The sequence below is a fragment of the Poecilia latipinna genome, unplaced genomic scaffold (assembly GCF_001443285.1).
Source record: "Poecilia latipinna isolate Pla-1442-1.1 unplaced genomic scaffold, P_latipinna-1.0 Scaffold3094, whole genome shotgun sequence".
In the NCBI taxonomy this organism is placed as follows: Eukaryota; Metazoa; Chordata; class Actinopteri; order Cyprinodontiformes; family Poeciliidae; genus Poecilia; species Poecilia latipinna.
In genome coordinates, this window is record NW_015115710.1 from 1 (window position 1) to 25,253 (window position 25,253).

At 39.6% G+C, this 25,253-nt stretch overlaps 1 protein-coding gene across 1 annotated transcript; it reads right to left on the bottom strand.

The window, feature by feature from the left end:
- Nucleotides 1–27: 27 nt before the first annotated feature.
- Nucleotides 28–23,435, bottom strand: LOC106940106 (oligophrenin-1-like). The gene is made up of 13 exons (XM_015022746.1): nucleotides 22,733–23,435; nucleotides 21,291–21,386; nucleotides 20,837–20,898; nucleotides 19,302–19,373; nucleotides 10,385–10,486; nucleotides 10,165–10,275; nucleotides 9,928–10,032; nucleotides 9,713–9,842; nucleotides 8,440–8,540; nucleotides 8,205–8,296; nucleotides 7,109–7,187; nucleotides 705–738; nucleotides 28–573 (listed from the first exon to the last, which is right to left on the bottom strand). Exons 1-13 carry the CDS (start codon nucleotides 22,884–22,886, stop codon nucleotides 449–451), a joined length of 1,263 nt encoding a protein of 420 aa, XP_014878232.1. The 5' UTR covers nucleotides 22,887–23,435; the 3' UTR covers nucleotides 28–448.
- Nucleotides 23,436–25,253: the final 1,818 nt, after the last annotated feature.

Sequence of the window (25,253 nt, forward strand, 5' to 3'; positions counted from 1 at the left end):
AAATGGAGGAAGGACATTGTGAAGGTAGAAGGCAAAGAAAGGACAACATGAGACAGACCAAAGAGAACCAACTAAAGAAGGGCATGAGGAAGAGCCGAGGCAGAAAGGAAAGACTGAATGGCTGCATAACGAAGGGCACAACAAAGGAAAGAAAGAAGGAGAAATAAAGACAGAAAGAAGGAATGATACAAGGTATCAAGGACATTTAGACAGCGGGACGGGGAGTAAAGTATTTTGATACACTATTATTTTCTTTTTTCATTCTGATCCAGATCCGGAAAACTCTGTAATAAAATTTGAGACTTTTCCAGACTGCGTAGGAAGCCTGGATGTGCCGAGGGAAGAGCTTTCCAACCTGAAGCAGGTTTCATATGAGCCTTTTAACGGCGCTGTGATGAGCGATAGCTCCCCTTCACAGCAATCCCAAGGAGTGATGCCAACAGACGACTCAACTACGCCCCCAACAGGCGAGTAAGAAACCAACAAGAACACGGACAGTAAAAAACTTACCTTTAGTTTCAATGTAGTTGAAGCACTTTCGCACAAACTTGAATCCAGTTTCATTTAGTTCCACTGCAGGAAAGCAAACAACAACAACAACAAAAAAAGAAAAATACCCCCCCACAGAAATGAGACCTTTCCACAGAAAAACTGAATATTTTATCACAACTTCAGGCTCGGGGGGATAGTGATGACTGACTTACTTTCTGCTTGCTTGTGAATGGGGGAGTGATAAATCTGAAATGAAAATAGCAAATGTAAAAAGAAATTGAAGACTGTGGAGCATGTGGAAAAATCCACCACTGTGATTAATGACTGCATCCATTTTTTAAGCGAAAGAGGAGGAAAAAAGAAAGAAAGAAAGAAAAAAACTTATGGTTCAAGGCAACAAATCCATGGGATTCAGCTTCCTATGCACAGCGACAGACCTTCGGGATGAATTACGAGGTGATGAGCGCCATTTTCTGGTTTCAGTTAACGGTTTTATAGCATAGAACGACAACGAGGAGCAGAAAAAGAACAATGCATTCAATCTTTGGGTAAATTTGGCTCCGGTACTGCAGGTACAGCTGCCAGCAAGTCAGACTTAGAACTTCTGACCGTGAGATCAGACCTTATCAAACGTGCTGGTCTTTATATCAATGCTTCAATCTGATTCTCTTCCTGAAACAGCGTGCTACTCCTCCTCCTCGTGGCTCTGACAGCCATTAGAGCCATGAGGCTAAGGGCTAAGTACAGAGCAGCGGGAGATGCTGAGAGAGTCTTGTTCAATGACCGCGAAGCAGCATTGGAGGGAAAATATATGGTAGTCACACCCGACAATTGATTCAGAGGCTGCTGACTTCCAGCATGCTGTGTTATGGTATTCCCACAGAGTTACATTCTGCATCAGTACTAAAATCTAACATATGGGAAGAAAAAAAAAAACAATAATAATGGGGATGCCAGAGTGAATAATTACTAAGAGTTAAAAGCGAAAGTCCATTTTCCAGCATTTTGAATGATTGATTTCCTTTCTGTGCCAAACAAGAAAATTGCCAACATATCCAGTCGCTTAAGAGACTCTGGAGAAGTACATGCAGGGATTTCTTTCCCCTTGACTGCCAAACACTTAAAAAAAAGTTTTTTAATGGGGAATAACTTTTTATTTTGGGATGTGAGATCAGGCATGTCAATGTCTTGGCCGTGAAAGGCGCAAAATGTTGCCAAAACATTCATCGAAACTGTAATGCATCAGTCTAGTGGTCAACTGTGATTTATGGCTGTTTTAACACTCACAGCAGAACAGAAACGAGGGCCAGTTTGGGTCTACCAGAGACGTCTGGAAATAGGAGGCATCAAGTTATCTGCAGCTACACGCATTCATTATTAGACTCGTTTTTGGAGAGTGGAACAACAGAAATTAGCCAAAGAGAAAAGTGATATGTTCAGTTTTTGCATGTTTCTGAAAAAACAGGAAAAAAAAAAGGAAAATCCAGATCATTAAATGAATTCCAAATCTATGAATGCATTAACAAGCAGGAACACTGATGCATGTTTTTTTTATTAAATAAAAATCAGATATCATGTACATATATGCCTTGATGCATCCTGCAAAAAATTTTAGTAATGAACTTTTTCACGTTGTGTTACGTTCCGACAAACTTCAAAGAATTTGTTTGGGATTTATGCGATTGAGCAAAAATGAAAAAGTACCACAAAACTGTGAGGTTAGAGGAAAATTCTGGTTTTTACATTAAATGTACCGGGCTTTTCCCTGAAAACTTGCTAAACTTAATGGTAGAGATCGTAGGGCGATCATCCAGCAGCCCTTCATGTTACCAAGTTAAAAAAATGTTTAAAATTTACAGAAAAAGTTGTACCATTGGAAGTCATTATTAATATCTAAGCACCAACTATAAAGTCTTAAAAAAGCAAAACATAAAAAAATACAATGAAAATAAAAATATTTTGCACTTTAGTTGTTTCATCCTAATTAAAGTGTCCAAAAATATTTTATCCTTTATCTGTGACTTGTCACTTTATTCGCTTAAATTGTTAGTGTGTAGACCAGTAAAAACTTTAATGTATTAATCCTGATATATACATTAAGATTAAATTACACTCAAGTGTCTGTTTGCTTATTAGTGTATTTCTGAAGTAGGACAGAAAACAAACTAATGCCACACTTTTCAGATTTTTATCCACGAAAATTTTTGAAAACCACAACATATTCTTCCAGCTCACAAGTGTGTTACTTTGTGTTGATCTCTCATGTAAATCCCAATAAAAAGCAGTGTAAAGTACTGAAAAAAATATATAAAACTTGATACTTTATAAAGAAATGTATTTTAGTTTCTTTAAAAATGACCTCCGTTAAAGAATCTGCAGTTTCAGATATTAAATAAAAATGCCAATCCATAGAGTGTTAAAATACTGAAATCTGTCTTTAGATGAACATTTACTACCACAGCTGTGCTTCTAGATTCCTCACAGTGGGACAAAAAAGTATCCAGTCAGACACTGATTGTGCAAGTTCACCTTCTTAACGAGAGGTCAGTAATTTTCACTACAGGTTCACTTCAACTATGAGAGCCAAAAATTAAAAGAATAAAAATTATAAAACGGAAATCAAAGAAAACATTGTAGCATTTTTAAAGAATTTATTTGTACATTATGGTGGAAAATAAGTACTTGGTCAATAACAAACGCTCAACAATACTTTGCAACATAACCTTTGTTGGCAATGGTCAAACATTTCCTGATTGTATTTTGGCCCATTCCACCTTGCAGCTCTCCTGTAGGGCATCACTGCTTTGGGCCTGTTGATGGCAAACTTTCAACTCCTTACAAACATTTTCTATGGGGTTGAGGTCTAGAAGCTGGGTAATCCACTTCAGGACCTTGAAGTGCTTTTTAACGGAGCCACTCCGCTGTTGTCCGACTAGTGCGTTTGGGGATCATTGTCATGCCGGAAGACAAAGCCTGTTCCACCTTCAATGCTCTCACTGATGGGAGGAGGTTTTGGCTTGAAATTTCACGATGCACTGCCCCGTTCATCGCTCATTCACATCAACCTGCTTGCTTACTGTAGAGTCATTCTTCCCAGCCTGGTGCAAATCTGCAGTTTTCTTCCTGGTGGCTCTTTGGTCTTGGCTCAGTTTGGAGTCTGACTGCATGAGGTTGTGGACAGGTGTCTTTTATACAGATAATGGGTGGAGGATGGAAGAGCTTCTTAAAGAAGAAATCACAGATGTGTGCTTGTTTGTGGGTGACCCAATACTTATCTTCCACCATAATTTACAAAGAAATTCTTTAAAAATCCTAATATGTGATTTCCTGGAATTTTTTATGTCCCATTTTGTCTCTTATTATTAAAGTGTACCTATGATGAAAATTACTGACCTCTCATCTTTCTAAGCAGGAGAACTTCCCCAATCAGTGGCTGAATAAATACATTTTTTTTGCCCCACTGTATCTCGACTCTCATTCAGGACATTGTAATGTGAAAGACGCAATTCTGGAGACCATTGTTTACGTCCAACTGCGAAAGCATTTTAAAAGAAAATGAAGTTCTGGGAGCTTTCAGTCAGGTTTTAAATCACTTTGCAGCTCAGTCTTTGCTTTGTTCAGCATCTTAAATGAAATCCTTCTGGATACATTTTCAGGGGACCATGTGGTCCTGATTCTCCAAGATTCAGCGCCTCTTTCAAGATAGCAGATCACAATATCTGAATATTGTGTTTACGACACCGTGGAGATATTTGTAACCTAAATGAGAGCTAATTTTTAGCTCTGGGCTGTCTTTTTATGCTAACCTAAATCATTTTAGAGCATCCTCCATTCCACTATCATGTGGAGCCCCACAGGGTTCAATTCTTGGACTTCTACTTTTTTTTTTCTTAGCTGATCTTAGAAAGCATAACATTACTTCTCATTGCTTTACAAAAGATACCAAGATTTATGCGCTCCTGAAACAAATGGATGACTTCTCGATGTTGACTTTTGGTCTTTCCCAGTGAACATGGGCACTGTGGTACACTATAAAACACCAACTGTCTAATTTAGGTTTTAAAATGGACAGCGATTTCAAGCTGAGTGGTCAGAAAAGTGCAGGGGTGTGATCCATCTCGTTCAGCTGAGGCACCTGGCCAAAATAAAACCGATGTCAAAACATGACTTTGAAAGAGAAAGCCATGCTTTAATTACAACTCGACTGGATTACTGGAATGATTTGTTTGTTGGTGTTAAGCTGCCTTCCTTGGCATTCCTTCAGTGGGCACAAAATGCTACCGCAAAGATTTAGACTGGAACACGGAGGAGTTCCCGTTTTATTTTCATTACACAGGCTGCCCGTCTACTTTAGACTTCATTTAAAAAGTTTTTGTTGGGAAATATTTGAATGGTCTTACCCCTCAGTACCAATCTGGACAACCGCGCTCGTACTGCCTTTCTCGGTCGCACAGACCAGCTGAGCAGATTTTGCTGAACTTAGGTGGAAAGTGCTGAAGCACCAGGGCTTTTGCTGTTTGAAGTTCACAAATTTTTAACAGCCTCTTCATTTTTAAATCTGTAGTGAAAAACAATGTCTTCAGTTTAGCTTTTAACCCGGTATAAGAAGTCATTGGTATTTTGATTTTATTGTTTTATATGACTCATGCATTGCGTATTTCTACCGAAACCACTAGTTGCATTTTATTCTGTTTTGCTCATGTTTTTGTTTCTCTTCTTTTGCATTTTCATGTTTTGTGTTTGATGTTTTTAAAAGTGCTTAATGAACAAAGTCGGCTTTGGCGTGCAGGGAATTTACCCGTCAGTGTAAACTGCAAGAGTAGGCTTTAAAAAAATATGATGACTCTGATGGGGAAGTGGCGCAGCAAAAGGGCACTAAAATGTGTGCCACGTGTCATTTTCACATCCTTTATTTGTCTTTGTCAACCACAAGCAAATAATAGACTGAATTGGTTAAGATGCGACATTCATCAAGAGGCGCAAAACGAAAGAAAATCCTCTGTAGTGAGTAGGATCTTTTTTTCCTTTCCCCAAGATGCAGAACAGATGTATTTTCTGCAGAATTTGCTCCATCAACACCAAACCCTATTTGGTTTAAAGTCATTTGAGGCTGCAGCCAACCAACCTGCACACAAATACCTTGTTGTGCGCTGAAAGCATCATGTTACCTCAGATGTATCTTGTACAGAACCCGGTGCCTCATAAATGCCAGTTAAGCAGTTAAATGCCAGTTAATGTTAAGCTGCCAGTCGTCATGCTGTTTTACACCTACACAAATAATTGAACATCATTTAAACAGGATTTTTCTCAGCTGGTTGTTTCTCAGCTCCAGTTTTTTTTGTTTTTGTTTTTTTGCAAACTACATTTAATTAGATGCATTTTAAACATCCTCAAAAATAATCAGTGGTGCAAAAAGCTTTTTCAAAATTGAGTTTTGGTTGCAGATATGCTACCTCCAAACTGAATGATGTCACATTGTTGTTGGGCTTTTATGGATCAAGTTGTTCTATGGATATAAAAGCACACAACAAATCAACATCAGTGGATTGAAAAACAAGAATTTGGGGAAGAAAAAAAATGTTTGCTTACATTGTGGATTTTCTGTTAACACATGTTCAAAATTATCCATACAGGTAAAAATAAAAACACGCAACTCCATTAATATTTAATTTGATGTCCCTTTGAGATTTTCGCCTCAAACATGTGCTTTTAGAATTAGCAGAGTTCACTGAAACTGGTTTGTTTCCCAGGGCAGACTTGGCTTTTAAAAGTGGTGCATAAATTCTTAGTAGGGTTGATTTCGGGGTTTTGGAAAGACTATTACAAAAACCTAAAATAACGATTTCGAAACCATTTTTTATGTTTGTTTGGGAACATTTTCATACTGGAACACACCACATTATATCCAAGTTTCAATCATCTGAGCCAAACTGTAATCTTAAGAAAAAAGGCAATTAGTTGGGATGTTTAGGATCAACTTAGGAGCCACAAATGCTCAAGCCAGCTAACAATAAATTCCTGCTTCAAAATCAACAACTTTAATGCTCAACTGATCTTTACATCTGCCCGCATGGACAGGCCCATCGCCTCCTGGGACAAAGTTGTCTGGTCAGAACCGACAAATATTAAGCTATCTGACTTCAAAGGAAGTAAAGTTGAGCAAATGCATTAAATCACAATTGTCATCACAATTTCAAAGATCTATCTGGACACAATATTTAGCAGGATTTTATATTTTATGTTCAATGCATGCAACTTCTGCATACCAACAACAAACGGTCTGTTGAATGGACTTTCATTACCTTCAAAGACCACAACTGTATATTTATAGTGTATATAAAGCGGTGGGGAAATTTCGAAAGGGGGAAAGAGTGAAAAGAATGATAAAAAAGGGGGTAATCATGATCCGTTTGCTTTTAAAAGCATGTGGTCCAATTAACATCAAGTCAAATATTAATCAGGGTTTGTATTTGAACCTGTGTGCATTCTTGTGAGAATGTGTAGAGCTGAGAAAAAGTTATAACAAATTTAACTTTAAAAATCATTGCCAAGCAAAGCATTTTTTTTTTTATCAAAGTCAAAGAAGACCATTTCTAAATGAGCAACACAAACTCACAGGCTCTTTCCCATCCATGGCCTCCATCCACAACTTCCTGTCCCCCTCCGAAAGGGCCTGGAAAGTGACGGGTGCGTTTCTGTGGAAACGGTAACAAGAGCCATTAGGAAGGCAAAGGTTGCAGTTTAATTATTCAGCTGAAACGACGCACTCTTCAACAGTAGCCAGTTTGATTAAATTCACACATCAGACTCATATCTTTAAAGCCAAGTGGAGTAGATGGAAAAAGGAAAAAAAACGATAAGAACACCCCGGGAGGGAGCGTCTTTGATGTATCTGACAACATCCTGGAAGCTAAACGAGATAAAAGTAAGTAAGCATAAAGTAATAATAAAAAATAAAAAATAAAAACACATTGCTGCAATTGTCGTCGTGCAGAAAACGCCGCCGAGTGCCAGATTTTGCAGCTCATGGGGATGTGAATCAATTGTTAACAAAGACAACTGTGCAACGAGATGAAAGCTTCCTCTGGCAAAACCCTATGAATAAATTTAAGTCGCAATCAACTTTCAGAGTGAAATAAATGTCAAATCTTTTATACATGGGAAATGTTAGGTATCAAAGTCGCTAAAACAACTAATCTGCGTTAAATATGTATTTTATTGTATCCATTTCTATTAAGCTGAATGTCTGCTTTAACTCCAGGAGCATTTCATTACACAGCACTGCCACCTTGAGTTTACCAAACAGCCAAACTACCAGATATGTTCGACTCAGAGTCACTCTCAATGCAGAATTCAAGCTCAATAAAACCCCTCTAAACAGCACAGACGACATTCGAGTGTTTCCATCCATTTCAAGACCAGAAAGGCCAGCAAGGTGACAGAGAAGCTCGTAGTTCAAGCAGTTATTAAAATGCATTTTGTTCCAAATGGTGTGCTTTTATATAAATATGAGCTTGTTGTGTTCCTTCCCCCTGCAATCAGACAGTTTGCCATCTGTTTCCAGCGCCAGCTCATTGCTCAGGGATTGTTTGGGCTACGGTCCATTTAGCCTTCACACTCTGTCCTTGTAAGCCACCTGTTCACCTCGCCGCCTCAACCTGTTTATCCCACAAGGCTCTCGCGTTGCCTCGTCAGGTTGTGTTTGCGCTAACCTCTCCACGGTTTCCACGTCAAAGCAGAAGCGCTTGTCTATGGAGTCGGTCTTGCGGCGGATGCAGGATTTCAGGGTAAGTATCGTTGGGGCCTGCATGGAAAATAAAAGAATAAAAAAAGAGATAAAGTTGGAGAAGTGGTCGACGATGGGAGTCAACAACGGTAGGGTAAGTTGTTTAAAGAATGTAAGTGGCGACAAAGGCCCCACGTTCTGGTTATTGGTGGTAATAGTACCTGCTTTGTTGCAGGCTTCTGTTCACAGGACACCATGATCAGCATTCTCCCATCCTTGTGATATTTGCAAAAATATTTGACCCACGATGCACCCAAAGCCCCTGGTGTGACCAAAACAACAACAACAAAAAAAAGACACAAAAAGGTCTGTTGAGACTTGGAGACAAAATAACTCGAAAATATATGATTTCACATTTTGTCGTGTTACAATTACAAACTGTCTCTTTAATAGATTATCACATTAACAGCAAAAGAACAGCAACACATTTAAAGTTAGCAACAAATATTCTCTTCCCCATTTCCCCTGAATAAATATTTTGCACAACTATGTTTTACTACAGTTACAGTTACAAGTTTTTTGGAACATGCCTCCTGCAGACAGAAATGCTCCATCTTGGTCTGTTTAGGTTAAAAGTCAGGTTTGGGTAGATTTAAAGGAGCAGTATTATGTGTTTTCCAGCCTCATAGTATAATTTCATAGCACAATCAAGCAACTGCGTTACCTTCAGTTGTTATAAAACTTCTGTATATATCAAACACAACTTAAAAGAAAATTGACTTTGTAATCCAAAGTCTTGAAATTGGGGCCTCTGTCTCTTTAAGAAACTAAGGCTGCTCTTTCTCACCCTCCACCTTCAGGAAATCCTCAACAACACTGCTCCACTATTAACCCCTTAACAACATTTTTACCAACTGAGAAGTAGTTTGTGTAATGAGCTCAGCAGATGCACAGTTCCACCAGGTGCTAATTGCTGCTGGCTAGTCTGAAGGAGCAGAGTGAGGGAGTCTCGGAGGAGGGCTGCTCTGTAATGAGGAGCTCAGAAGCTTGGAAGCTGCTGCTCTGAGGAGGAGCTGCAGAGGAGTCTGCAAGGGGCGCTCTGTCCCTCCAGGCGTTTTGCACCGCTGAATGGTTGCCACGGGAGATTAAAGGATTTCTTAAACATGCATGAAAAAAGTCAAAGCAACACTCCAGGTATGTTTTTGATGAGGGAATAACATTATAACATGATTTAAAGCTATATAAAGTCAGTTTTACACAATACTGCCCCGTTAATGTAACATAAAATGCTTTTCATTTTTGTACGATGACTTGATAAACTTTCTGGAAATGTTCAGAGTTTGGGATATTGTTTTACAACTTAACCCTGAGTCAAACATTTCCATGCCTTTATCCCTGACTATTTAGATTGGATGTGACTCTTTATACGTTTATCACACAAATTCAGTCAAATGCATTTACAATACGTCTGCAATCTTCATCTTTAGTACGTACGCTTCTCCTGACAGTACAAATAACCTTCCAACGGCAGGAAGTTCTGCATCTTTGAGATTTGAGAAGGATGCTTCATCCTCTTCATCAGCTCCTCCAACTCCTCACAAGTGCTCTCATAGTGGTTTCTAGACTGCAGACAAAGACAGAATAGAACTGAAAGGGCTCAAGTCAGACGATATTACATCCCCCCAACAATCCTCAGCAACACCACTCACGTTCTGCAAGCTGAGCTGCAGCTCCTGCTTATAAGGCATAAAGTCCTGAGTCATCTCCACTGTCAAGTTGTTGAGAGTTAAAATGCTGTGAAGGAACGCCAGCACCTATCAAACCAAAGGACGAAACATATTTTCAGACTGTGGCTGAAAGCGCGACTGTCGAGGTGAATTAAAGGCCCTCTTCCCTGCGCGTGCGGTAGCAAAGAGGAAGAGTGGGAAACCGCCGGCAGCACTCACCGGCTCCACAACGTCAAACTTCTTCCTGTCCTGAACTTGATGGATCTGGTATACGTATTCCACTGACGATTCATAGAAGTTCACCCGCTCCCTATCAAGAAGGTCATCAGCCTTCAGGAAAAAGCAAAGAAGATTGATTACTGGACTGACCGCAACGGTGTAATTATTCGTTTCACATTTCAATACCGAACCAATGCAAAACACTTGAGCCACATCCGACCTCTTGAAGCTGACTCTCCTTCTTCTTGGCAGAGAGATTCAGATGTTTATCGAGCAGAGAGTAATATTTTTCACTCTCTTTCTCAAACTTCTTCTTCTTTTCCTGCAGGACGCATAAGCAAAAGATAAAACAGCACTTTAGGATGTGTAACCGTTTATTGATGCGTAAACAGAAGCCAAGAAAGAGGCATTATCTATTACAGTGTACTTCAGCAAAATTCAAATTCTATGAAACTGAAAGGAAACTAAGTTTTACTTTATAAATTGTTTATATTCATTTTATTAGGCACTGAACATTTGTAAACATTTATACAAAAAAAACAATACATTTATAGTGGAAGTATTATGGGTTTCCAGCGACAGTATCATTTTATATAACACAATCAAGTAACTCTGTTACTTCTAGTTGTTAAAAAAATGCTGTATCAAATATGACTTAAAAGAAATATGATCCCTTGAAATTGGGACTATTTCTCTTTAAGAAAGTCCTGCTCTTTCCAACACTCCACCCTTAGGAAGCCATCACAACGTCGCTCTTCTATTAATCCCGTTACGTTTTTTTTAATACATTTGTTAAAATATGGGGACACATTGAATGAGCGCTCCCAACGCAGTGGGCTAACTCCCCTTCGCTTGAGCTGAATTAACCTTTTAGCATCCATGAACTTATAATAAAAACAGAAAAGACACCAAAAAAATAACTGTCCACCAAACCGGACACAAAACATAGGAATGACAGTCTCCAAAGGAAAAATTGATGAAGACGTATTCGACCAAAACAGGAAGGACTTCAAGCTAGCATCAGCGCTAACCACAGAGATTTTATCCACTTGTACTGATTTTAGTTGCTTTCATGGCAACTTCTCCAGAGACATGAAGAGAAATTTAACCAGTTTCAGAGAGGAGGTCAAAGGAAAGCTACTGTAAATAAAATCGTGGCAAACATGAAGGAGACCAGAGAAAGAGCGGAGTTGCCGTCTCAAACTAAAAGCAACAGAGATAAAATATAAGAAACAACATCCGTGTGTATGTTATTCCTGAAGACACAGAGGGAGACAACCTGCTGGAGTTTCTTGAAAGTTTTATTAAGTTTCAGCTGTCGTCATGATGCAGCCTCCTCACCAAGATAAACCCGTCCGCAAATGTATTTAACATCCCTGTTGTAAGATTTGCAATCATAGAGATCGGATCCAGTGAAAGAACAAGGAATCGAATATTTTCATAAAAATACACCGTCAGACATCTGGCCTTTGTTAATCTTAACAAAATAGGCATTTCTGTTTCCAATAGGTAGATTACAATAGACAACTATTGTTTTGGGAGCCAGTTTAAAGGCTGGGTGTGCATTGAGCCTTATTGCCTATAGGAGAGACTCCCTCCACCTCCCAAACATCGTCTGGGGACTTTTGTTTTCAACCAAGACTCCCTAATGAGTCATTTGTTTAGGAACTCATTCTTTTTCTATTCTCATTCTGCAAATTGCTATCGTAAAAGCAGAATTAAACAAACTCAATAAAGTGGAACTTAAACTCAAATATATTAAACTAAATCAGAAAAAATTGACCTCAAGCAAAAACAAATCTTGGCTCAGCGATTAAAATACAACAATTGCACAGATTCATCCTTAAAGACAAACAAAACCCTGTTACCAACAGGACATTTATTTATTCTGGTGTAAAGCACAAGTCATTTGAAATACATTTTAGGAATTTAAATAGTCAGCCCTAACTAATCAAGCTTCCATCAATAAATCAGTTTCTAGGTTCTTTGGATGATCCCTCAATTGGCGCAGAACAAAATAAATGGATAACCACAGACATAACAGAAGCAGATGTCAATAAAGCCGTGTCAAAATCGAAGGAAAGCAAGGCACCAGGCAGAGACGGATTACCAGCTGAGTGGTATAAAACTTTGAGGAAATCTATAGCACCTTTGCTGCTAAAATGCTCTAATCATGGGGTTTCGTTTAAAGGGGCAAGACCTCCCCATCCTGGAAACGAGCAATAATATTCATCATACCAAAAGCAGGAAAAGATAAAATGGAGTACAAGTCATATCAGCCCATCTCTGTCTTAAACATAAATATATTATATTCACTTCATACCATACCAACCTTATTTATAAAGCACTTTAAAACGACCACAGCTGATACAAAGTGCTGTACACTAAAACACAACATAACAATTAAAATAAATAAACATAAAAAAATAAAAACTCTTACAGTTTAAAAACAAACCAACCAACATACAATTTAAAATTAGATCCCCCTGGAGTTGAAAGCCAAGTAAAATAGATGGGTTTTAAGACGAGCTTTAAAAGTGGACAGTGACCTCTGACCTGCAAAGGCAAGTCGTTCCATGACTTAGGACCCATGACAGAGAAAGCCCTGTCCCCTCTGAGCTTCCTTCTGGATCTCGGTACCTCCAAGAGCAGCTGATCTGCTGACCTGAGAGACCGATAAGGTATGTATGGGTGAAGAAGCTCAGAGAGGTAAGCCGGGGCAAGATTATGCAGTGATTTAAAAACAAACATAAGAATTTTAAAATGAATCCTAAAATATACAGGCAGCCAGTGAAGTGAGGCCAGGACAGGGGTCACATGCTCCCTCTTTCGAGTTCCTGTCAAAAGTCGTGCAGCAGCATTCTGTACTAGCTGCAGACGTGAGAGCAGCGACTGACTGACTCCCAGATATAGTGAGTTACAGTAATCCAGTCGAGTCGAAATAAAAGCGTGGATCACTGTTTCAAAATGCTGCCTGGAAAGAAAAGATTTCACTGACGCCAATCGCCTTAAATGATAAAAGCTGGACTTAACCACGGCTCTGATTTGGCTGTCCAATTTGAAATCACTGTCCACCTTAAAACCAAGATCTGTAATAACAGGTTTAAAATAAACCTCCAGGGGTCCCAGGTCAACAGAGGAGGACTCACAGGAGCCACTGGGTCCAAACACCATCACCTCTGTTTTCTTTTCATTAAAATTTTAAAAGTTCAAGGCCAACCAAGCTTTAAAATCACCTAGACATGCCAGGAGATGTTTGATGTAATGGACATCCTTCTGCTTCAGGGGCAAATAAATCTGGCAATCGTCAGCATAACAATGAAATGAAATCCCATGTTTCCTGAGGACAGAACCCAGAGGCAGTAAATACAGAGAGAAAAGCAGTGGGCCCAGAATTGAGCCCTGCGGGACACCATATGGCATTGAAGCAGCAGATGATTCAGAGTCTCTAATATTCACTGAAAATGTTCTGACCTCCAGGTAAGACCAGAACCATTTAAGAACAGTGTCACCAATACCAACAATATGCTGTAATCGCGATATTAAAATGTCATGGTCTACTGTATCAAAGGCAGCAGTTAGGTCAAGTAAAATCAGAACAACATGGTGACCAGAATCACAAGCAAGAAGGATGTCATTAAAAACTCTTATTGAAGCAGATTCTGTGCTATGAAGAGTTTTAAAACCTGACTGAAAAACCTCCAGAATGCCATTTTCATCTAAAAACTGTTTCAGTTGACAGTACACAATTTTTTCTAAAACCTTAGAAAGAAAAGGCAGCTTCGAAATAGGCCAATAATTAGCCAGAACAGTCGGATCAAGGCCAGGTTTTTTAAGCAGTGGTTGCACTACTGCATGTTTAAAACTAGCAGGGACCACACCTGAGGACAGACTGCTATTTATAATTGCAAGAACAGGCTGCCCTATGCTAGATACAATATCTTTAAAAAAAATCATGGAGGGACAGGATCAGAGGGGGAACCTGATGGCTTAATGTGGCCAACCACGTCCTCTAAAAGTGAGACAGTCACAGGCTCAAACTGAGTGAAAGCAGCAGAGCAAGGGACCAAAACAAAGGGGTGAGAGTCAGGAGCTGTGATAAGAGCCCTGGTACAACCAACCTTTTCAATAAAAAAACGCAGAAAATCATCACACACATTAGGAGAAGCTTCCAAACAGGCATTTTGTGGGATATTAAGCACAGAGTCAATGGTGTTAAATAAAACACGTGTGTTATGGCTGTTTGAGAAAATGATATTTGCCAAATATTCCCTTTTTGCCTCTTTAACCATGCTCTGGTAGAGACGCCAACAGTCTTTTAAAACTTGAAAAGTGACCTGCAGTTTATCCTTTTTCCACCTGCGTTCAACACGGCGACATTCCTTCCTTACAGCACGAGTTCTGTCATTAAACCAAGGCTCAGGTTTAATCTTTGGCTGCCTGGTTTTTAATGGAGCAACCGAGTCCAGGATGGTTTGGGAGGAAGAATAGAACCAGGACCAGAGCTCTTCTGTATCAGAATGGAGGAAGTCAGATGATCCACAGAGCTGAAGAAAAGCAGTAGAGAACTGAGTGGCAGTGGAAGGGTTAATAATCCGACAGCGCCGAGCAGCAGCGCGAGTTTTAACTGCAATAGGTGTCAAACTAACACTGAATAAAACAGGCAGGTGATCCGAGAACACAGAGTCACAGATTTCCAGGTTAGTCGCAGGCAGACCGCAGGAAATGACCAGGTCCAGTGTGTGTCCGTGCTCATGTGTTGGGCCAGATACGGCCAGTACCAGGTTAAAAGAGTCCAGAAGGCTTAAAAGTTCTTTACCAGAGGCTCATCAGGACAACATACGTGTATGTTGAAATCTCCAACAATAAGAACATGTTAATAGTTAGTTATAATCCCAGATAAAAAGTCAGAGAAGTCGCTTATAAAATCCTTATTATATTTGGGGGCCAGGTAGACGACAGCACAGAAAACTGGGTTCACGTGTCTCATCTCAAACGATGAAAACTCAAAGCTGGGGAATGACAACTGTAGAAATCACTGCTTACATTTGTAGTCCTGTTTGTAAACAGTCGCTGTGCCTCCCCCACCCTCTGAAGCCGGTGGTGAATTAAAATAAGAGTCCGCTGGTAGAAGCTCAGATAGAGCACTGGACTCCCCAACAGGATTTTCAGTCACACACAGAAAATCCAGGTTTTGGTGACTAAAAAAGTCCTGAAGAATAAAAGTTTTATTCAAAAGCGACCTGGCGTTTATCAGGCCAATCCTGACAGGAACTTGATCCTGGGCTTCAACAGGTCGGGAAACCCGGCACAGCGGTCTCAGGTTTTGGAGACACTGCCGGCGCAGGTTGAGCCGGGAAGTGCAAGGGCGGCGGTGTAGAGGGGCTTCAACGCCGACCACGGGCACCAAGCAGACATCAACGGGATCCAAGAAACGCCGAGGCACCCGAGAGCCTAGAAAAGATCCATGCGATGATCGGGTAAAAGCAGAACAGTGCGTCAGATGAAACTTCAGCTTCACCAGCCGGCCGCTTCGTCTTCCGCGACGACGACGACGTCTGCGCCGTGAAAGCAGCGCAGGAACCCGCAACAGGTGACTCGGAATCTCCGACAGAAGCGGGGGCAAGGATTGTAGGCCAGCAACATCAAATGACACCATATCCTGGACCAAAGGTTGGAGGTCTAGTAGTGTGCTGCGATCATACACCAGCAGAGGTTCAGTTCCGTACATGACACAGGTCAGAAACAGTACAAACATAAGCAAGCGTGAGAATGACAGACGAGCAGCCACACACACCAGCGCCATTTTGTATCCTTATGTTGAAACTTCAATAAATGTAGAAATCATAATCCCTGAACTGATCGATACAGGCCAGACAGGCTTTATTAAAATATACATAAACAGGTTAATGTGAGGCGAGCGTTACCCCTTATCGACATTATGAGTAGAGGTAATGTGAAATCCTTAGCAATTAGTTTTGATGTACAGTGGGGATATTTATATCTGGTTCTACATCATTTAGGCTTCAATAATTCAATTATATGTTGTTTAAAATCGATATACAATTTGTCAGTGGACTGGATCAAATCTATACGCTGATGATGTCAACCTCATGTCCTGCTACCTCCAATCCGGACGCCATTTAGGCTACAAATTAAATATAGATAATATAGCTCTGATTTAACTATTCACCCCGAGAAGACACAACTAAACTGTTCACATTTAAATAGAAAACAACAACAATGAAATATTTAGGTTTTCATATTATTAGACCTCTGAACAAAATACAGAAAGCAAATTATGGAACACTGTGGCTAACAAAATAAAACTGATTTCGATTTACATAACCGATAAAGATGATTGTATTACTTAAATTGTTCCTCCTTTTTCAGTCCATCAGTGGAAATTCCTAGCAAGCAGCGTAATGAATGGAACCGAACCATCTCTAGGTTTATATGGCGGAACAAGAAACCCACGGTTATGCTATAAAGCATTACAATTACCAAGAGATAAAGGAGGAATGTCACTCCCATGTTTGGAAAATCACTATAAAGCAGCAGAACTGCAGTATGCCGTCTACTGCTGTGAGGGGGGGTATGATGCAGAGTGGAAAGAACTAGAATTAAGTCAAATTGACATCCCCCAATCTCCGATGGGTGATAAACACCTCAACACTACATATTCAGAAAAGTTATGTGTTTTTATGCGTCTTTCCCAAAGCATTTTAGACAAGCGCAGCTTGACTCTAGATTTTCAAGGAATTGACCAGAAAAGGCATTTAGCTCACGCTGCGTGATCTCATCTGGAACCAACCTGGACAGCTTCCAACAACTACAGGAAAAGTTTCATCTTCACAAGCCAAACTATTACAGAGCTCAGGCACCATTTTAGTAAAAAGCATCGTCAGGATCTCAATATCTTCTGTGCTACCTGTAAATGTAAACCTTAGAGGAAGAGGAGGCTATCTGGTACATATTTGTGCCTAAAAGCCTAAAACACCAACACTGTATGTCGAAATTATGTGGACGAAGAAAGCAAAAGTAATACTGACAATGAACGGCTAAACTTCTGCCAAATTAATTCCACCACCACTAGCTCAGGGTACTGGGGCGAATTTTCATGGAAGACATTATTAGGGGGTTTTTTATGACTCATAAAAGCACATATTCTCAGACCAGCAGAGCTGAATCTGGGCATTGTTGGGAGACAACATAACAATGTGATGACATGCCACGGTCATATTTTCAGGGGTTGCCCATTAATGTCTTTCTACTGGTTAAACACAAAGAGGTCAAAGGAATCCTTGGCTTTGACGTTGAACAAAACTTTCAAACTATACATTTATGTTAGGGGTGGAGCTGTAAATCGAGAGATTGATGATTGGACGACACTTGCGTCTTTCTCCACCGATCTTATCTACCTTGGCAATGGTCTAAAGGTCAACCCATGTCCTCTATTGCTCTGCCGTGAAAGAGGTTTGACTGATAGACCCGCCCATCAGAGAGAAAATAAATAAAATATATCGGCTAAGCTACCTCTTGTTAAAAGGGAGTTGTTCCTTTCCACTGTCACAATCTGCATGCTCAGTGTGAGGGACAGCTGCAAAGTCGATAACTTGATGCAGTGAATGTGGTTACATTGTTTTATAACAGAAACCAAACTGACCATAAATCTGCATGTTTGGATTGAGTGGAGTGTGTCTGTATGCACTTCTAATCTGCAGTCAATAAGTAGCCAAAAACAGGAAAAAACATGTATTCATACTCACCAAAGAGGCTAACAGAAGCTAAACAAAATGTTCGAGAAGCTAAAGATGTGACCACCAATATCAAAAAAAGCAGCCTTTAAATTAAACCTAGGTGGTTTTAAACTGAACATTTCATTTTTTGGCTTGTTCATCCTCAGAACACTATATTTCAGGAATGTCAAACTTGTCAAGCTTAGAAATTATAACAGAAGAATAAACTTTAAAAGCTCCAGAGTGTCTAAGAACTGATGATTTACCGCAGCTTTCCCAGACTCATTAAATTCCATTCTAGTTATGTAGAGCGTAAATATTTTTACTAATATGTTAATTTAGTCTTATGTTACAGCAAGTTACAATGAATTACTCAAACTCCCCTTGGCACAGGAAGACAAGTCACTGATTTAGCTTAAAAAGTGACTTCTAACCAGGAAGAATCCCTTTATTTCTCCTTCATGACTCATGTGGCATTCACTGTACCTCAGAAGTTAGAAATCTGAAGTCTTTGCACTTAAGTTATTGTGTCCTAATTCTTGCAAAAAAAAATAAAAAATGTGTGAATTCAACTAAAGTAGCTGAACAAGTCAGTTTATTTTTGTCAGTAAACGGTTAGGGTTTGCGAAGCAAATGTATGAGAAAGGAAGAATGACTCAGAGATCGCTGCTGGTTTATTAACAGGTTTGTCTGGTTAACACATTAGATCAGCTGTTTCTGTAAGCAGCACGGCATATTAATCGTCTGAGAAAGGTCAGTGTACAGCTCAAATGTTTGTGAATAAAAGATTTACACTTCTAACAGCTGCTAGTTTGGCCTCACTTTGTGTGTCACTGCATTGTGTGCATTATTGATCAAGTTCATCTGAAGTGTTCAACTGCACTATTTCTAAATTCATCAGCAACAAATTCTCTAAAGACAGACTACACAAAGGGATTAATGGCATTGTTCCGCCAACAGCATGTCATCTTAGAAAATTGTGTGAATGTGTGGAAGAAAATAGACAAAATATGCTTAAATACACTGAAAATAGGAAGTCGTTCCAGCTAGCTGCAGCCTTCATTTTAAAAAGAACAAAATACATCTTACTTTTTCAATCTAAAAAGAGGAACTGAAACCCATCATACTTAGTGCACATAACTGGTTCACATACACAATGGTCATAAATTGGGTGTAAAAACTTATATAACATTTTGAGGAAGTAACTTCAGACACTGAATGGTAAGTGGCTCAGGGTGGTTCTAGATTTGCTAAATTTTGGCTCACAATGGCAGGAAATGCGTGTAAACATTACCATGCAAGCATATGCATGTTCCATCCAAAAACCTACTTGTTTGGTCCTGAATGAATGAGCCACACTTTGTTTTGCAGAGCAGACAAATTCATAACGGCACTCACTTTTGTTGCGCCTATCTGCTCCTTCCTGAACTTCTCAAGAGGCCTGATGAGGAGATTGGACGCATTCTGGACCTGGACAGACGAAAACGGAAACAACTTTATATGCAGGAAAAGAATAAAGCACAACCAAGAAGAGAAGAGACAGAATTAGCAGATTTGAGTTTTGATGCTAACAGAGATAAACGAGTACCAAAACCTAAAACCCTTGGAAATTATGAAAAATACAAACACAGAAAGTGTTGAGTCATGCCCACTAATATGGGAAGGCACCAAGTGTTGCATTTGTAACAATGCCATTTTCAAGTACAGATGGGTTGTTTTCTTGACCAAAAAACATTTATTACTGACAATATATCAAATGAAACATGTCAAATGTGGGACTTTAAGAGAACCAAATGTCTACAGCTCTGGGATGAGGCCTCAAAAAGCGAATGTTGCTGCTAGAATATATAGATTAAACATGCAGTTAGGAAACTTTTATTGAAAAAAATGTTTTTTATATATTTGTTAAAAGTGTCACTTTGTTCTAACAGCATGATATGTGACAACCTGTGAAAAGAATCTAGCTCCTCTGCGCCTCCCTGTGGATCTACTGTCATCTGCAGAAATACATTGCTCCCAGTCAGAAACAACCAATCAGAGCCAGGAGGAAGGTGTTGGTGCTGTCAGTCATGCTCGTGTACACACTGCTCAAGATTGTGAGTTAGCTGCAACCTCCTAAAACACCAAATCATGATATAAATCCTCATTTCATGAACTAAAATTTGGCACTGAAGACTTTGCTTGTCGTAATTTTGTCACTGCTGTTCACTGATCCCTGACCGCGGCACTGCAGACATAATATCATCCCTCTCCAACAACTTTGACTGCGTTCTCAGCTGCCAAGTACTTCTTCATATTTTTCCATTTTTATCATAAAAATTAATATCAGTATTGTGACAAACAAGCCTGAATACAACTGGGAAAGAAAGCTTGTGCAAATGATGATATCTGGCCTTTAAAAGATAAATAAATAGTTATTCTGAAAAGATAATGTGCTTCCATCATCACATCCATCATGTGATTTGCAGGTTTTTAAGATACATAGTCCAACCGGTTATACAGGAGAAAGTTGAAAAGCACCATTCCTCACCTTTGTGTTACTTAAAGCACAGAAACGTTTCAGTCGGCGCAGCCTGAGGTATTGAAACCTAATGAAAAATACCCACAAATGCTCCCATCAACAGAAAGGGGAACAAGAAAACTAAAAAGAGGAATGGAAACTAAAATAATTGCCAGCATTGCTCTTATCCTTTCTGCACAGGGCGGCACAGCATCTCTGTGTGAACATGTCCTGACTAAGACAATATACCCAAATTAACACACACAGAGAGAGAGAGAGAGAGAGAGAGAGAGCTGGAAGAATGTGTAGCAGAATGAGAAGTGCTTGGCCGTGGTGTTGGCCTCTTTTGTCCAGGACGTGTTAATGTGGCTCTATATCTACTGAGGGCTCAAATAGGATGCAGAACGGTCTTTGGAGGAAGCCGATAACCTACCAGCATCATCCTGTCACGCTCCACTTCCTGCAGAAGTCCGGCGAACTCCTGGAATGACTCAGCTGGGGAAGAACAACACAAAGATAAGGACCGGAAGCCGGAGTTAGCCGCATACTGCTGAATTCCTCACACAGACGATGGAGACACATTTTCATGTAATCAAACCGTTACAAAAGAAAACAGTTGAGCATAAACTTTGTAATGAAAACCTTTTTTCTACAAAGTTTCTCTTCACATGCTTAGGAATCTGCTTTTCTTCCCGATTCCTCGCAAGATGGCAGCTTCTTTCCACCGAGGTCAAGTGAAGGGAATAAGTTGAATTTTAAAACAATAATAATGAATTGAAATTATTTTAGAACTAATTAGACTAGCTTATTAACCTATTAAAGAAACTTTCTTTTAAAGGACTTACCTTTTGTAAGCTTTATAGGAGAGATCAATATTAATATCTTACCAATGTTAATCTCATCATCCGTCAGGGAGTCGCCAATAAAGTCGAACTGGAATGCACTGAGAGTCTGGGAAAACTTCTGCACTGCCAAGGAATAGCCTGTTAAAAAACGAGATTTATTTCCCATCGGCCAGAAAGTAAAACTCCTCATTCCATTTACCAACACAAACAATCCTAAAGTATTTATGCCCCTTGAACTTTCGAACTCCTTCCACATCTTCTCGAGCTACAACCACAAATTTTAAAAGTATTTTATGGGGCGTTTGTGTGATAAACCCAACACAAAGTAGCGCATGCTTGTAAATTGTGAAGGAGAACGTGTTCAAACAAAACAAAACTGAAAAGTTCAACAAGCTAAAGTCCACTTTGTGATGCAAGAAGACATTTGGAGTTTGTTTCTACCAGTTTTTCACAGTTGAAGCTTGTTTTTTTGGGGGGGGTTTTCCCCCCCTGTTCTCGTTTCACTCAGTCAGATTTCATGAAGTGCATCTTTGACGAAAAGCATCCACTACAGCGTGATGCTGTCACCACCATGTTTTAACTCTGTTGTGCGAGTTCTTCTCGTCATCAGAACGTCTTCCAGGATTCATTTACTTTTCTTCCTTCATCGCTTGTGGGAAATTTTAAACTGGACTTCTGATGTCTTTCTTCCTCCTATTCTTCCAGAAACGTGAAGTGAATGATTCATATTTTCAACAGTAATCCTGTTTAATATTCCACCATCTCAGCTGGGGGTCTCTGTCGCTATTTTACCACCATGCACCTCCTGGTTGCTACTCTGATTAATGCTCCACTTTCACTCACATCAACTCTGCATGGCAACGCTTCAGAAGCTTGGATTTTGATATATCATAAATCAGCCTTTCAGCAAAACGTTCACCGACTCGGGCCAAGCATAACTTGCATATTTCAAAGCATTTGCAGCTGAAGTCCACTAAATAATCCAGACTTGGGATTATTTGGAGCAATTTTATCCCGTGACCCCTGCTTATCTGGACTGCCAACACTTCCACAACACTGACAGCTTCTGTTGCCGAGGTGATAAGCCTGTCATTCAGGATTTCTTACTGGACGTACAGTGTCCGCCTTGTGGGTGCCAAGCTGACCCAAAAGTACACATCTACAGTTGGGAGTGTGTGTGCTGGTTCTGGCTCTGGTCCACGAGTATTCCAGCAGTGGGACTGAACCCACACAAGCAACAAGCTCGGAGAGTGGAAAACTTTCAGAGAGGGAGACAGATGTTTTCAGTTTGGTCATCGTGCACATCTGCATCAGAAGCATGACCTTTCAAAAGGAGCGAGTAGCACCTCCCTGAATGTGCCTCTCCCACTCACTCCCATTAATCCTGCAGGCCCCCATTAAGGCCTGATGATGCAGCAGATCCTTATCGTTGTATTATTGAGTGTAAAATGGATTTGAAGGTAAAAAATAAAAACCATGCTCACCCTTGATTGCGGTAATGACACTGTTCCCGTCTTTGATCAACTCTTTGAGAAATTTGCTCGTCCTGTCCAGCTCCAATTCATAACACTTGAGGGTCTCTCTGAAGTCTGGACTGTCCTTGTAGCAGTCACTGAACTCCAGAGGAGGGTGCCCCATCTTCGAGACGAGCTGCTTTCACACAATAGGCGCTGGAAATTGTTGTGGAGACGCACTGCCTCCGCTTTTCTATGGAACACCGCTCATATCAGTTCAGCCGAAGCGACTATAAACTCCCTGCTGCTCACAGGAGCGCAAACCATGGTGTCCGGGGGAGCCTGCGGCTGCCGCTGGAGAGCTGCGGAGGGAAAGGAATAGTAAACTCAGCCGGTTTAGCCTCTCTAACCCCGTTTCCCTTTGATGGACGCGTTGTTTACGCTTCGGTTCAATTATATCCTGGTCCGCTTTGCCACTTTTTCCTTGTTGTAGTACCGTGATGAGAAGAGCGGCTAAATCTCCTTTGGACGCGTTCCATTCCGAGATATTCCCCCCTCTCACAAAGCCGCTGTCTGTCTTCCGCCGAGGTTTAAGCAAGTTCGTCGTACTTAACGCCAGAAACCATCTCTTAAAACCACTCACTGTGAATGGGTTGTGTTTTTTTAACTGAACAGCAGATTTTTAAACAAATGTAATCACCCGTTTTACACTGAGGACGTCACACAAAACGCAATGGAACGAAACCAGTTGGCTACAGTCACACAAAAAAAACTTCCCATTTTCCACACCCAGGAGGTTCTTAAAGGGGAACTGCTTCTATAAAGTAAGAGAAAATAATGAGATAGATAGATAGATAGATAGATAGATAGATAGATAGATAGATAGATAGATAGATAGATAGATAGATAGATAGATAGTAAAAAAAATGAAATATTAATTATGACCTAAGTCATAATTATGAAATACAAGTTATTCGTTCATTTGTTTTTGTTTTTATATCAGAGTGGTAGAAATGGGCTTCCATACTTCCTCATTTGTTTCACCATTATGGGTTTCCACATATGACACAAGTACAACTGTGGCCTTATCTAGTCAGATTAATGTCAAAATGTCAAAAATATCAACTCTCATTGGTGGCCCTTTGTTTTATGGGTGTTGTACACATCTTTACAAGGAACCCCATGTATGTGGAGGGAGCTGTACGTATAGTATTATGGAAATCTAATAGTAATGCTAGCAAAGGAGAAAATTACAGTTTAAGGTATTTTTCCATATTAAATGAAAATAAATATTGCACACCTTATTTTTATCTAAATATATAAATAGCATTCATATTTTACATAACAGAAATACAAGAAATAAAATAGCACATACATTTATCTCAAATAATTAACAAAAGGTTATAAAATACTAATGTTATTTTCCAACATGTTCATAAATTTATACTGTAACATCACAGAATAGAATAGAATAAGTTTCATTAATTTTTGGCCCACCAACATACATGAAAAAATCAATTTCATCAAAGATAATATCTACACATCCTGTTAAAAAATAAAAAGGGGAAAAAAAAGTAAAGTAAATTAAATATAAATAGAAAAAATGCATTTCCTGAAATACAGTATGAATGTTTTTGCAGAAGAATTCAAAGTCAGATGCAGAAATTTAAGAAATGGGCAAAATGCATAAAGGAAAACTGTAGAAGAGGAGTGAGAATAGCTGAAAAAGAGGAGTAGACTACATGCTACTCATAATAACATGTAGGCTACCACTAGCAAGTTGATGTAAAGTAAAATACACAAGGCAGTGTGAAAAAAAACCCATGTAGAAGCTAAATTGAGCTAAATCAGTAAAGCTAGCTAAAATACAGATGATGGCATCTAGGCTATTCTAGTTGACCTACAGGAGCATGCTACATGCAGAGTGGAAGAAAACACATGAAAAACTAAAGCCGATAGCTAAAACTAGCTAAAAAGAAAAACATAATTGCAGAATCTAAGCCAGCACAACAATATGTTATTGTTGATATCTCCGCTGTATAGTGGAATTTTATTAATCAAAGAGCTGTGAAAGAATCTTAATAATTAATCAGAGAAAGGCAGCCTTGCACACTCTTGCAGATTTGCACACCTCGACCCAGTCATACACAGCTTAACTTGTAATCTGACACCAGTGGCACATCAACCCCCAAACCAAGTAACTATTAAACAAACTGCATACATAGTTACACATGAGAAAAGGAATGTTTCACAGACTTGGTAAGGTGCTAGCAGTTTGTTGCAAAATTGCTCAGTTACCTACAGCTGACACTTTAGAACATTTTCGATGCAGTAGCTGTTCTCAGGCTTAATTTATGGACTCTAATTTTAAATCAGGCAGAAATAGAATTTTGTTCATCTATAAGTTACTGTGACCTCAGACTCTGTAGTATATCTGGCATTGTCTACAGCCCATAACTAAAATTAACCTTTGACAAATTTAGTATCTTCTACCAACAACCAACGGTTTTTGTAGTGTAGTGGGCATCATGTTTGCTTAACATGCAAAAGG

Excerpts from the sequence above, each read along its gene's own strand:
- LOC106940106 (XM_015022746.1), bottom strand. The coding sequence starts at position 22,886 with ATGGGGCACCCTCCTCTGGAGTTCAGTGACTGCTACAAGGACAGTCCA. Across the intron at positions 21,387-22,732 it reads TGTCATTACCGCAATCAAGG|GCTATTCCTTGGCAGTGCAG; the intron begins GTGAGCATGGTT and ends GTTTTTTAACAG. Across the intron at positions 19,374-20,836 it reads AGCGTGACAGGATGATGCTG|GTCCAGAATGCGTCCAATCT; the intron begins GTAGGTTATCGG and ends TCGTCTGTCCAG.